The sequence below is a fragment of the Macaca thibetana genome, chromosome 16 (assembly GCF_024542745.1).
Source record: "Macaca thibetana thibetana isolate TM-01 chromosome 16, ASM2454274v1, whole genome shotgun sequence".
Lineage (NCBI taxonomy): Eukaryota > Metazoa > Chordata > Mammalia > Primates > Cercopithecidae > Macaca > Macaca thibetana.
Window position 1 is genome coordinate 36644100 of NC_065593.1, and position 12714 is coordinate 36656813.

The 12714-nt window shown below is 37.5% G+C and overlaps 1 protein-coding gene across 1 annotated transcript in view; it reads left to right on the top strand.

The window, feature by feature from the left end:
- HSF5 (heat shock transcription factor 5) overlaps positions 1 to 12714 on the top strand; it is a 60160-nt gene that overhangs the window by 22388 nt on the left and 25058 nt on the right. The window contains exons 3-5 of the mRNA XM_050764684.1: positions 5 to 99; positions 3991 to 4512; positions 6166 to 6343. Of these exons, the coding sequence (XP_050620641.1) occupies positions 5 to 99; positions 3991 to 4512; positions 6166 to 6343 (795 nt within the window). The remainder of the gene's footprint in view (positions 1 to 4; positions 100 to 3990; positions 4513 to 6165; positions 6344 to 12714) is intronic.

The following is a 12714-nucleotide window of genomic DNA, read 5'->3' on the forward strand; positions in this document are numbered from 1 at the left end:
CCAGCTGTGCTACAGTGCTGTTCTCCTACCCACATGGATGCTCTAAGTAGTTGTGTCACTCCCACTGCCTCTTCCTATGCACACTGCAACTACTTCCAGGTAGGAGTCTTGCAACCGTGGCCATGCTCTGCACTTCATGTGCGATTTTATCAACCTTGCAAAATTTCAAAGTGTAATTTTATATTAATGAGTAACCAGAAGTAAGCTGTGGATTAATGGGCTTTGTTTTCTCAGTTCTTAAAAAAAAAAGGAGAGAGAATTGATATAAATAATATCTCAGAATTCTTCTAGGCCAGATCTGTTCAGTATAGTAGCTACTAGCCACATGTGGCTATTTAAGCTAATTAAAATTACATGAAATTTAAAAATTCCTCAGTTATACTAGCCACATTTCAAGTACTCAATAGTTTCATATGGTTATTTAAATTAAAATTAAAAAGATTTAAAAATTATTCCATACTTAAAGTAGACACATTTTGAGTGCTCAGTAGTTTCATATGGCTTATGGCTACTGAATTATACAGCACAGATCTAGAACATTCCCATTATTGCTGCAAGTTGTTTTAAAAAGTGCTGTTCTGGATTTTTCCAAGGTAAAATGAATACCAGATAAACTATACAAGTACATAAGTCATCAAATGACAGATTCTTCCAAGTTGATACAGATAATTAGACTTTTCTTTTTAAGGAGAAAGGAGAAAAATGTCAAAAATGAGAAATTTAAACGGTGGCCCCCTTTATCCATAGCCCATATGTTGTAAACACCATAGTGGTTCAGCATCCCGTATTCAAAATGCTTGGGACTAGAAGTGTTTCAGATTTTGGATTTTTTCAGATTTTGGAATATTTGCAAAAACATAATGAGATATCTTAGGGATATGACCTGAGTCACATAGTTTAAAGGTAATTTCATACAATATTTTTTGTAACTTTGTTCATGAAACAAAGTTTGTGTTAAGTGCTTTTGTGCTGGAATTTTCCACTTGTGGTGTCATGCCAGCACTCAAAAAGTTTCAGGTTTTGGAGTATTTGGGATTTTGGAATTTTGGATTAAGGATGCTCAACTTTTACTCCAAGTATCTTCTCATTATTTCTTAGGAGACACTTGCTTGGAGTTAAATGTTTTATATAGCTATTTTAAGGATACTTTTAAATTCCATGCTTTGTATTTTTATGCTATAACTGCTAAAGATTGGAATTGCGTGTTTGCCTTGGATAAGCATCTAGCCAAGATAGTTTCAGTTCTTAAGAGAATATCTTACTAGTGGCATTAGGGTACTCAAAAGAACATTCCTTTTTTTTTTTTTTTTTTTTTTTTTTTTTTTTGGAGAAAAATCTACATAGGAAGTCAAATTATAATCAGGTTGTTGTTTGAAAAGTATAGGATGAGGTCAAGGGGACTTAGCTGGCCCTTTTCATGGCTGATATGATCAAGCATGATATCCCAGTCCATTCATCTTCACTGGAGGGACACACCTATCCCACAGTTAGATGCTCTTGTTTGTGGGTCCAGGCACTCTCTTCTCTGGATCATACTGGAGATACTATGACAGTGTTTATATCTTGATTATGTTGTATGCTAAATGAAACATTTTAATAAAGGCCTTTTCTTGTTATAGAGACAATATATGGCCATGTGTGGTGGGTCATGCCTGATAATCCCAGCTCTTTGGGAGGCCATGGTGGGAGGATTGTTTGAGGCCAGGAAATTGAGATGAGCCTGGGTAACATAGTGAGAGCCTATCTCTAAAAAAAAAAAAAAGAAAGAAAGAAAGAAAGAAAAAGGAGGGAGGGAGGGAGAGAGAGAGGGTGGGTTAGTTGGGTGTAGTGGCGTGTGTACCTTTCATCCTAGCTTGGGAGGCTGAGGTGGAAGGATCAAGCGATCCTCCCACCTTGAGGAGTTTGAAGAGTTTGAGGCTATAGTGAGCTATGATTGTGCCACTGTATTCCAGTCAGTGCAACACAGTGAGACCCTGTCTCCAAAAAAAAAAAAAAAAAAAATCTGCCAGGCGCAGTGGCTCATGCCTGTACTCGCAGCACCACTTTGGGAGGCTGAGGTGGGTGGATCACTTGAGGTCAGGAGTTCAAGACCAGCCTGGCCAACATGGCGAAATCCTGTCTCTACTAAAAATACAAAAATTAGCTGGGCGTGGTGGTGGGCACTTGTAATCCCAGCTACTCAGGAGGCTGAGGCAGGGGAATCGCCTGAATCTGGGAGGCGGAGGTTGCAGTGAGCCAAGATTGTGTCATTGCACTGCAGCCTGAGTGACAAAAGTGAAACTCTGTCTCAAAAACAAAACAAAAAATTTAAAAAAGAAGACAATACATGTTCATCATAGGAAAATAGAGATAAGCACACATAAAATTTTGAAATAGAAAAATGGGAAGGTGTTTCAGATTCCAACCTGAAAATAAATGCAATTAGTTTAGTTGGACTGTAGGTATGGGTGAGAGCGTGCGTGCACGGTCAGTACGTTGTAATGTTTAAGAGCAAGAGTTCTTGAGTATGGCAAACCTAGGCTTGAAACCTGGCTCTGTCAGTTATTTCATTGTAACTTTGGGTAAATTAGGAAGTTTCTGGACCTCAGTTTTATCATTTGAAATGGAGATTATCACATTTCACCAGGCTCTTTTGAAGGTTGGATGAAATCTATATAAAGCACTTTGCGTGTGCTTGGCACATAGTAATAACTCAATAAATGCTGCTATTGGCTATAGTCACTTAGTGCTTATACCATTTGAATTTACATTATTTGGCATTAGTGGCCTTCCAAAAATCATTGACAATCTTTGTTAATGAGTGTGTTTAGCAACATCAACTCACTGCATACTTTCTTTAATCATAGCTCTTCTGTATTTTAAGTTTATAATCTGATGTATCAGATATAATCTGTTTATAATCTGATATAATCAACAAACATTTATTGAATGCCTACTCTGTGCGAAGCTCTTCATTGGGCAACATCAATTCATTTCATGTTTTATTTAATCATTCTTCTGTATTTTATGTTCACAGATCTTTATCACCAAACATGTATTAAATGCCTACTCTCTGCAAAGTAGTATATGTAAGAGAATATATCTTAAAGATGTAAATCTAAAAGCAACAGCCGTTTTAGTCTATTGGTTTATTATTATTATTATTATTTTTTTTTTTTTTTGAGACGGAGTCTCGCTCTGTCGCGTAGGCTGGAGTGCAGTGGCCGGATCTCAGCTCACTGCAAGCTCCGCCTCCCGGGTTCACGCCATTCTCCTGCCTCAGCCTCCCGAGTAGCTGGGACTACAGGCGCCCGCCACCTCGCCCGGCTAGTTTTTTTGTACTTTTTAGTAGAGACGGGGTTTCACCATGTTCGCCAGGATGGTCTCCATCTCCTGACCTCGTGATCCGCCCGTCTCGGCCTCCCAAAGTGCTGGGATTACAGGCTTGAGCCACCGCGCCCGGCCTGCTTTATTATTAAAAATAAATAATCCCAGGAAACAAAGGGCATTTGATACTCCATCCATTTTTCCCCATATTATTTGGAACAGAATATTAGTACCACTCCCTGAATCCGTAGAAGGATTGGTAGACTTTTGAGCATCCTGTGTTTGAAATTTCCTTACTGCATTCCTAAAACAGTATATGATAGATACAAATTATGTTTTTGTCTGTCAGCTTTTATGGAAGAATTTGGTGTATAGTAGCTTTCTCAGCAAATAGGTATTTGGGTACTATAGCTTTTGATTTTGTATAGTTTAACCCTAAGAATTATTGACCCATTGAAGTGTTAAACTTAGCAGAGTGGTTGACATGTAGTACATACTAAGTAAATGCTAACAGTAGATTTGAAGCTACTATTGCTGAAAAGTAGATTCGTGTCTAGGTTTTCTTAGTGATCTTTAAGTTTAATCTATTTATGTTTAGCACTCATCAGCCTAAATATTGTAGCTTTCCTCCTTAATCTCATATTTGATTTTCTATCCAAACAGTTATATTTTTTCTTTTCCCAGAATCCTTCAATGCAATCCTCCTATCCAGTTGAATTTTTGCCTTCCAGTTGGCCCTGCAGTACTACTGATGAAAATAAAAAGACAGAAGTAAACCTAGAGGCTGTCTTTCAGATAGTAGATGAGTTGCATTCCTCCCCTAAATTGGAGATGGTAAAGGTGGAGCCTGTTGAGAATCAGTGCCCAACATCTCAATCTAACAGAGGCCAACACATTCTAGCTAATTCTAACAACAGCAATCCATGTTCTGCAAGTCAGGCTAGCCAGCTGGAGCCACTTACTCCTGTAGGCTCAGATATTATGTCTTTTGTGGTTGGAACAGAACAAGCAATTGCCTGCTCTCTACCACAGTCACCTGAGTACATCTATACCATCCACACAGCTCAGCCTGTTGAAAATAGCACAATACAGGAATCTGCAGCCATCCAGCAAGCTCATGTCAAACTGAAGGAGCACCTAAATCATAATCCATCTCCATCTTCAGTAGTATTTGTGCAGGAAGGGCCACCATTCAGCACACACCAGGTAAGGGGGCAAAGAAAAAATCCTAATAAAGCTCAAAGTACCTAGTACTTCTGCTAAAGATTATTCTAGTGGAGAGTTTGTTCAGATTTTATTTGGGTTTAATACTAGTTCATTATGGTTTCCAGGAGGATCATGTCCCAGTGCTTCTGCACAAAAGATTCAGAAAGAAGTTACCTTAACCCTTAAGCATCCTCTCATTGTATTATGCATGGTCTGAAGTCAACCTCTAAAGAGAGGTTGTCTCATTGAGCATTGTGGTATGAAGCTTATTTTCATGTTATAAGCATCCCTTGAGTTTTTGCTTCCTATCTTAATTCGAATAGATTAGATATGCCTGGCCGATAATTCTGTTACCCAGGAGGGATGGTTTATTTGACAGACATTATGAGGACTTTCCTAGCCATTTGTAGCACAGAGGTAAGGAGATGGTTGGAGGTCTTTTCTAACTTTATTACAGCATCATTGAACTGTAACTTGTGAGCATACTGTGTTTGAATTTCCTTGCTAATATCTGCACTCCTAAAGCAGAAGGTAAAGGCTAATTCCTTTATTGCCACTAGTTTATTACAAGAAAATGAATAAACTTTAATTCTCAATAATTAGTAAGAATAATTCATCAAAAGTATATCCACAGAAACAACGTCAAATAGCACCTGTTGTCATTTTATAAGAGGAAGCTAAATAATGTGTACACACTGGACATATAATGTGGAATAATAGACATTGGAGACATTGAAGATGTGGAAGGGTGGGAGAGTGGGAGGGGGAACAGAGATGAGAAATTACTTAGTGGGTACACTGTACACTATTCACTCAAAGCCCAGACTTCACCACTATGCAGTATATCCATGTAACAAAATTGTACCTGTACCCCTTAAAATAATACCCAAAAAAATCCAAATTAAAAAAAATTTTTTTTTTTGAGATGGAGTCTCTCTCTGTCACCTAGCCTGGAGTGCAGTAGTGCAATCTTGGCTCACTGCAGCCTCCACCTCCTGGGTTCAAACGATTCTTCTGCTTCAGCCTCCTGAGTAGCTGGGACTACAGGTGCCCACCATCACGCCCAGCTAATTTTTTGTATTTTTAGTAGAGACGGGGTTTCACCATGTTGGCCAGGCTGGTCTCAAGCTCCTGACCTTGTGATCCACCCACTTCAGCCTCCTAAAGTGCTGGAAGTACAAGTATAAGCCACCACGCCCAGCCTACAAAAAAACTTTTTAAAAATTAACTAGCACCTGTAGTCCTAGCTACTCAGGAGGATCACTTGAGCCCAAGAGCTTGAGGTTACAGTGAGCTATGATTGTACCACTGTACTCTCACCTGGACAACAATGTGAGACCCTGCCTTAAAACAAACAAACAAAAAAAACCACAAAAAAAACAAAAAAACCCCTGCACTTTTGTAAGTTAAAAAAAAAAAATCAACAAGCTTCATGGTAGATATTCCTCTGATCATAAGTAAATGTTTTAGCTCCATATACAGTTTAGTAGTTTGTGTATGGAGAAAGGTATAGTATCATTTATAAGAATGAAAAGCCTTATAAGCTTGTTTGTTGGATCATGTTCCTATAATAGAACTCCTCTGATAAAATATCTTAACTTTTAGCAGATATTTGGAGGAAATCTCAATTAATGAATGGGTTTAATATTTTAGGTGGATGCCAATATAAAATGCCAGACCAGTTCACGTGAGAATATCTTGCCTTCAGAACAGATGGGATTCCTCATTTCAGAAATGGGGCCTGCTAGCAAGCCTAGCAAAGACACAGGTTTAGCCACTCCAGCCAGATACAGAGAGCACAGAAGCAACTCACAACAAGGAAAGTCCCCTGGTAAGGATTATTGTGCTCTAGAATGCCAGAAGTAGAATCACGCTGTAGAATTAATATATGAATGACAGTTTTTCTGGGTCTCCATTTATTATTCATAATTGTATTATACCTGTCACATTGCTATTTTTACATAGCTATAATTTTAACTCTATATTTGTTCTTAATTATCTTTGTAAAGTATGTAATAGTTATTTTCCTAGTATTACATATAATGATTTGGGCTTTGAAAAATATAGAACATATTAAGAATAAGCAAAGGAATTTAGATTATTTAACTTGGAGAAGGCAGGGATGAAGGATGATTTAATAACTATCCTAGATGCCAGACTTCGAAATTGTAGTTGGACTTGTTCTGTTATTAACAGACTCTAGGACAAGAGGGCATGTACTTATATTGTGACAGGAGAAAATTAGATGGAAATTTAGGATATTATCCTGAGCGTATTATAAAGGTACTGTAAAGTATGACCCTATACCAATGGTTTGTTATTCTTGCAGTTTGTAAGAACTCAGAGTAAGTGATTGTTTTAGGGACATATAGTTGCTTCTAATATGACAAAATCATGTTTTTTGAAGAAAATAGTAACATCTAATAAAACGTGTATTTTATATGATCCAAAAATCAGGTTACCAAAGTCTGCAATGCACAATTTTAATATTCTAGAATTACGTGCATGTCAGGGGCATGCAGTGCAGGAATTAACCAGGACAAACAATCATTTTAACCTACAGTAATTTGAAAAATGTTGAGAACTTCTGTGAGAACTTTTCCAAAAAGTAAATTAATAGTGATATGATCATAGGTCATAGTGTAGCTCAGATTCATAGGGTTCTTTCTGCAAAATGTCTTTTAGGCTAAAAACTATCCATCATTTGTTCACTAAACTTAGCTTGCATGCTTTTAGTTGACTATATTTTCCAATCCATCATTAAAGATTAAAGATTTCTCACCACTGAAGATGTTTAACACAATGGCATGAGCTTTGAAGGCAATTTAGATGAGAGAAGGGCAGGAACTAATATTTACTGTACCCATTTTTATACCATACGACAAACTTGATGGAAGTGGTATTGTCATTTTAAACTTCAGGAAATTTAGGCTTAGAGTAAGTAACTTGTTCAAGGTCACATATAAATTTGTTTTCGTTTTTCATTTTTTTGAGACAGAGTCTTGCTCTGTTGCCCGGGCTAGAGCACAGTGGCACGATCTTGGCTCACTGCAGCCTCCTCACCTCATGGGTTCCAGTGATTCTTGTGCCTCAGCCTCCCAAGTAGCTGGGACTACAGGCGTGGGCTACCACACCCGGCTAATTTTTGTATTTTTAGTAGAGATGGGGTTTCACCATGTTGGCCAGGCTGGTCTTGAACTCCTGGCCTCAAGTGATCCGCCCACCTCAGCTTCCTAAAGTGCTGGGATTACAGGTGTGAGCCACCACGACTGGCCCTTTTTTCTTTTCTTTTCTTTTCTTTTCCTTTCCTTTTTTTTTTTTTTTTTTGAGACAGAGTCTTGCTCTGTTGCCCAGGCTGCAGTACAATGGCACCATCTCGGCTCACTGCAACTTCCACCTCCCACATTCAAGCGATTCTCCTGCTTCAGCCTCTTGAGTAGCTGGGATTACAGGCACACTCCACCACGCCTGGCTAATTTTTTAATTTTTAGTAGAGACAAGGTTTCTGCCATGTTGGCCAGGCTGATCTCAAACTCCTGCCCTCAGGTGATCTGCCTGCCTTGGCCTTCCACAGTGCTGGGATTGCAGGCATGAGTCACTGCGCCCAGCTGCCTTTTTTCATTTTTTATGGAGACAGGGTCTCACTATGTTGCCCAGGCTGGTCTTGCATTCCTACACTCAAGCAGTCCTCCTGCCTTGACCTTTCAAAGTGCTGGAATTAACAGGCATGAGCCACAATGCATGGCTAGTCTTGTATAAATTAATATTGCTAATATGCTACCCTAAGTTGTCTGCCTGTAGAGCGCATATTCTTTCCTTTTCATTTTTTATTGTGTTGAAGAACACATAATATAAAATTTATCATTTTAACCATTTTTATTTTTAATTTATAATTTAAATGTAATTGTACATATTTATGAGGTACAATGTGATTTTTTGACACATATATACATAGTGTAATAATCAAACTGAGATAATTACCATATCCATTACTTTAAACATTTATCATTTCTTTGTGGTGATAACTCTCTAAACCTTTTCTTCTAGCTGTCTTGAAATATACACTACATTGTTATTTGCTACAATTATTCTACTGTGTAATAGAATACCAAAACTTACTCTTCCTATCTAACTACAACTTTTGACCAACTTCTCCCAATCCCCCCTTTCCTACCTTCCCCAGCCTCTGATATTACTATTCTACTCTCTTCTGTGAAATTAACTTTTTTAGCTTCTGTATATGAGTAATATTATGCAGTATTTGTCTTTCTGTGCCTGACTTATTTCACTTAACGTAATGTTCTCCAGGTTCACCTATGCTGCCAAAAATGACAAGATTTCATTCTGTTTTATGGTTGAATCATATTCCATTGTATATGTGAATATACACACACACACACACACATACATACATACATATACAGTGGAATACTCTTCAGCCATAAAACAGAATGAAATCTTGTATGTTGAAGAGACATATCCACACCCATGGAGAAATCAGTATGTTGAAGAGACATCTCCACACCAGTGTTTACCACAGCACTATTCACAATAGCCAAGATATATATACACACACATATATACATACACATATATGTATATACACATATGTATATATGTATATGCACATATGTATATATTTATGTATATATACATATATGTATGATATATGTATATATGTGTATGTATGTATGTATACACATATATATATCACATTTTCTTCACCTGTAGATACATATTTAGGTTGATCCATATCTTGGCTATTGTGAATAGTGCTGTGGTAAACATCGGTGTGGAGATGTCTCTTTAACATACTGATTTCATTTTCTTTGGAGATGCAACCAGTAGTGGAACTGCTAAATTATATAGTGGTTCTATTTTTAATTTTTTAAGGAAATTTCATACTGTTTTCTATAATGTTATCCTAACTTACATTCCTACAAATAGTATATGAGTCCCCTTTTCTCTGCATCTTTGCCAGCATTTGTTATTTTTTGTCTTTTTGATAATAGGCATTTTAACTGGGATGAGGTGATATTGTGGTTTTGATTTGCATTTCTCTGATGATTGGTGATATTGAACATTTTTCCATATATCTGTTGGTCATTTGTGTATCTTCTTTTGAGAAATGTCTATTCAGGTCTTTTGCCCATTTTTAAAATTAGACTGTTTTTGTCTTTGTTTTGCTTCTGAGTTGCTTAAATTCCTTATGTATTCTGCATATTAACCTTTTGTCAAATGTATAGTTTGCAAATACTTTCTCTCTTTTTGTAGGTTGTCTCTTCATTGTATTGTGTCTTTTGCTATGCAGAAGATTTTTAGTTTGATATAATCCCATTTGTCCATTTTTGGTTTTGTTGCCTGTGCTTTTGAGGTCTTATCCAAAAAGTCCTCAGCCTCCCAAGTAGCTGGGATTACAGGCGCCCACCATCATGCCCGGCTAACTTTTGTATTTTTAGTAGAGACAGGGTTTCACCATGTTGGCCAAACTGATCTCAAACTCCTGACCTCAAGTGATCTGCCCACCTCGGACTCCCAAAGTGCTGGGATTACAGGCGTGAGCCACTGTGCCTGGTCTCCTTTATCATTTTTTATTGCTTTTTACTTAAAGTCCTTTTTTTAAATTTTATTTTTTGAGATGGAGTTTCGCTTTTGTTGCCCAGGCTGGAGTGCAATGGCGTGATCTTGGCTCACTGCAACCTCTGCCTTCCAGGTTTGAGCGATTCTCCTGCTTCAGCCTCCCGAGTAGCTGAGATTACAGGCATGTACCACCACGCTCTGCTAATTTTATATTTTTAGTAGAGACAGGGTTTCTCCATGTTGGTCAGGCTGGTCTTGACCTCCTGACCTCAGGTGATCCACCTGCCTCAGCCTCCCAAAGTGCTGGGATTATAGGCGTGAGCCATTGCGCCTGGCCTTAAAGTCCGTTTTATCTGATGCAAATATAGCTACTGCTGTTCTTGTTTGGATGATGGAAAAGATGGAACACTCTTTTCCATCCCTTCACTTTCACTTTCATTCTATGCATATCTTTTTTTTTTTTTTTTTTTTTTTTTGAGACAAAGTCTCACTCTGTCACCCATGCTGGAGTGCAATGGTGAGATCTCAGCTCACTGCAAACTCCGCCTCCTGGGGTCAAACGATTCTCGTGCCTCAGTCTCCCGAGTAGCTGGGATTACAGGTGCATGCCACCAAGCCCAGGTATTTTTTTTGTATTTTTTGGTAGAAACGGAGTTTCACCATGTTGGCCAGGCCAGTCTGGAACTCCTGACCTCTAGTGATCTGCCTGCCTTGGCCTCCCAAATTGCTGAGATTACAGGTATGAGCCACCACGCCCAGCCCCATTTTAACCATTTTTAAGTGCACAGTTCAGTAGTATATTCACATTGTTTGAAACAGATCTCTAGAACATTTTTATCTTGCAAATCTGAAACTCTATATCCATTAAACACAATTTTCCTTTTCCCTCTTCACTTGCCCCTAGTAACCACCATTCTACTTTCTGTTCCTATGCATTTAACTATTCCAGGTACCTCATTTAAGTGGAATCACGCAGCATTTGTATTTTTGTGACTGGGTTATGTTTTCAAGGTTCATTCATGTTGTAGCATGTGAAAAGATTTCCTTTCTTTCTAAGGCTGAATAATATTCCCTTGTATGTACATATGACATTTTGTTTATTCATTTCTTAATAGACATTTAGGTTGCTTCTGCCCCTTGACTATTGTGAATAGTGCCACTATGAACTTGGGGGTGGAAATATCTGTTTTGTTTTTCTTTTTAAGAGATGAGGCCTCACAATGTTGCTCAGGCTAGACTCAAACTCCTGGACTCAAATGATCTTCCTTCCTCAGCCTCCCAAGTACTGGGACTACAGGCATGTGCCACCATGCCTGGCTCCAACTATCTCTTTGAGGCCCTGATTTCATTTGCATATATCCAGTAATGGATTGCTGGATCATATGGTTAATCCAATTTTTAATTTTTTGAGGAACCTCCATACTATTTTTCATAGCTGCCATTCCATTTTATAATCCCACCAACATTGCAAAAGAGTTCTAATTTCTCCACATCCCCACCAACACTTATTATTTCCTGGATTTTTTAAAGGATGGCTTCTATAAGTAGCCATCTTAATGAGCATGAGCTGGTAGATACCTCATTGTAGGTTTGATTTTTTTTACATTTCTGTGATAATTAGTGATACTTAGTATCATTTGTATACTTACTGGCCATTTGTATATCATCTTTGGAAAAATGTATATTCAAGTCTTTTGCCAGTTTTTCAGTTGGTTCGTTTGATTTTTGGTGTTGTTCAGTTGTAGGAGTTTTTAAAATATATTCTGAATATTAACCCCTTAGTGGATATGATTTACAAATATTTTCTCCCATTCTGTGAGTTGCCTTTCATGATGTTTTGTCCTTTGATGAGCAGACACTTTTAAGTTTGTTGTAGTCCCATCTGTCTATTTTGCTTTTTTTTTTTTTTTTTACCTTGTGCTTTGGGTGTCATATCCAGGAAAGCATTGCCAAGTCCAGTGTCATAAAGTTATCTCTCTGTGTTTTCTTCTAGGATTGTTATAGTCTTAAGTCTTACGTTTAGGTCTTTAATCCATTTTGAGTTAGTTTTCATATATGGTGTAAGAGTTTAACTTCATTCTTTTGCATATGGATACCCAGTTTTCCCAATACCATTTGTTAAACAGAGAGATTGTCCTTTCCCCAATGAGTGGGCTTGGCACCTTTGTTGAAGGTCATTTAATAATATATGTGAGATTTATTCTATTGAATATTCATTGATATATTTGGCTGAATTTATGCCAGTAGCACTCTGTTTTGATTACTGTAGCTTTGTAATATGTTTTGAAATCAAGAAGTGTAAGTCCCTTAACTTTATTCTTTTTCAAAATTGTTTTGACTATTTGGGATCCCTTGAGATTCCATATGAATTTTAGGATGAAGTTTTCTATTTCTGTAAAAAAAAATTAACTGAGATTTTGAAAGGCATTGTGTTGAACTGTAGATTGCTTTGCATGGTATAGATATCTTAACAATATTTCCAGTCCATGAACATGGAATGTGTTCTACTTATTAGTGTCATCTTTAATTTATTTCAGCAGTGTTTTGTAATTTTCAGTGTAAAAGTGTTTTGCCTCTTTTGTTAGATTTATTCCTATTTTATTCTCTCTGATGCTATTGTAA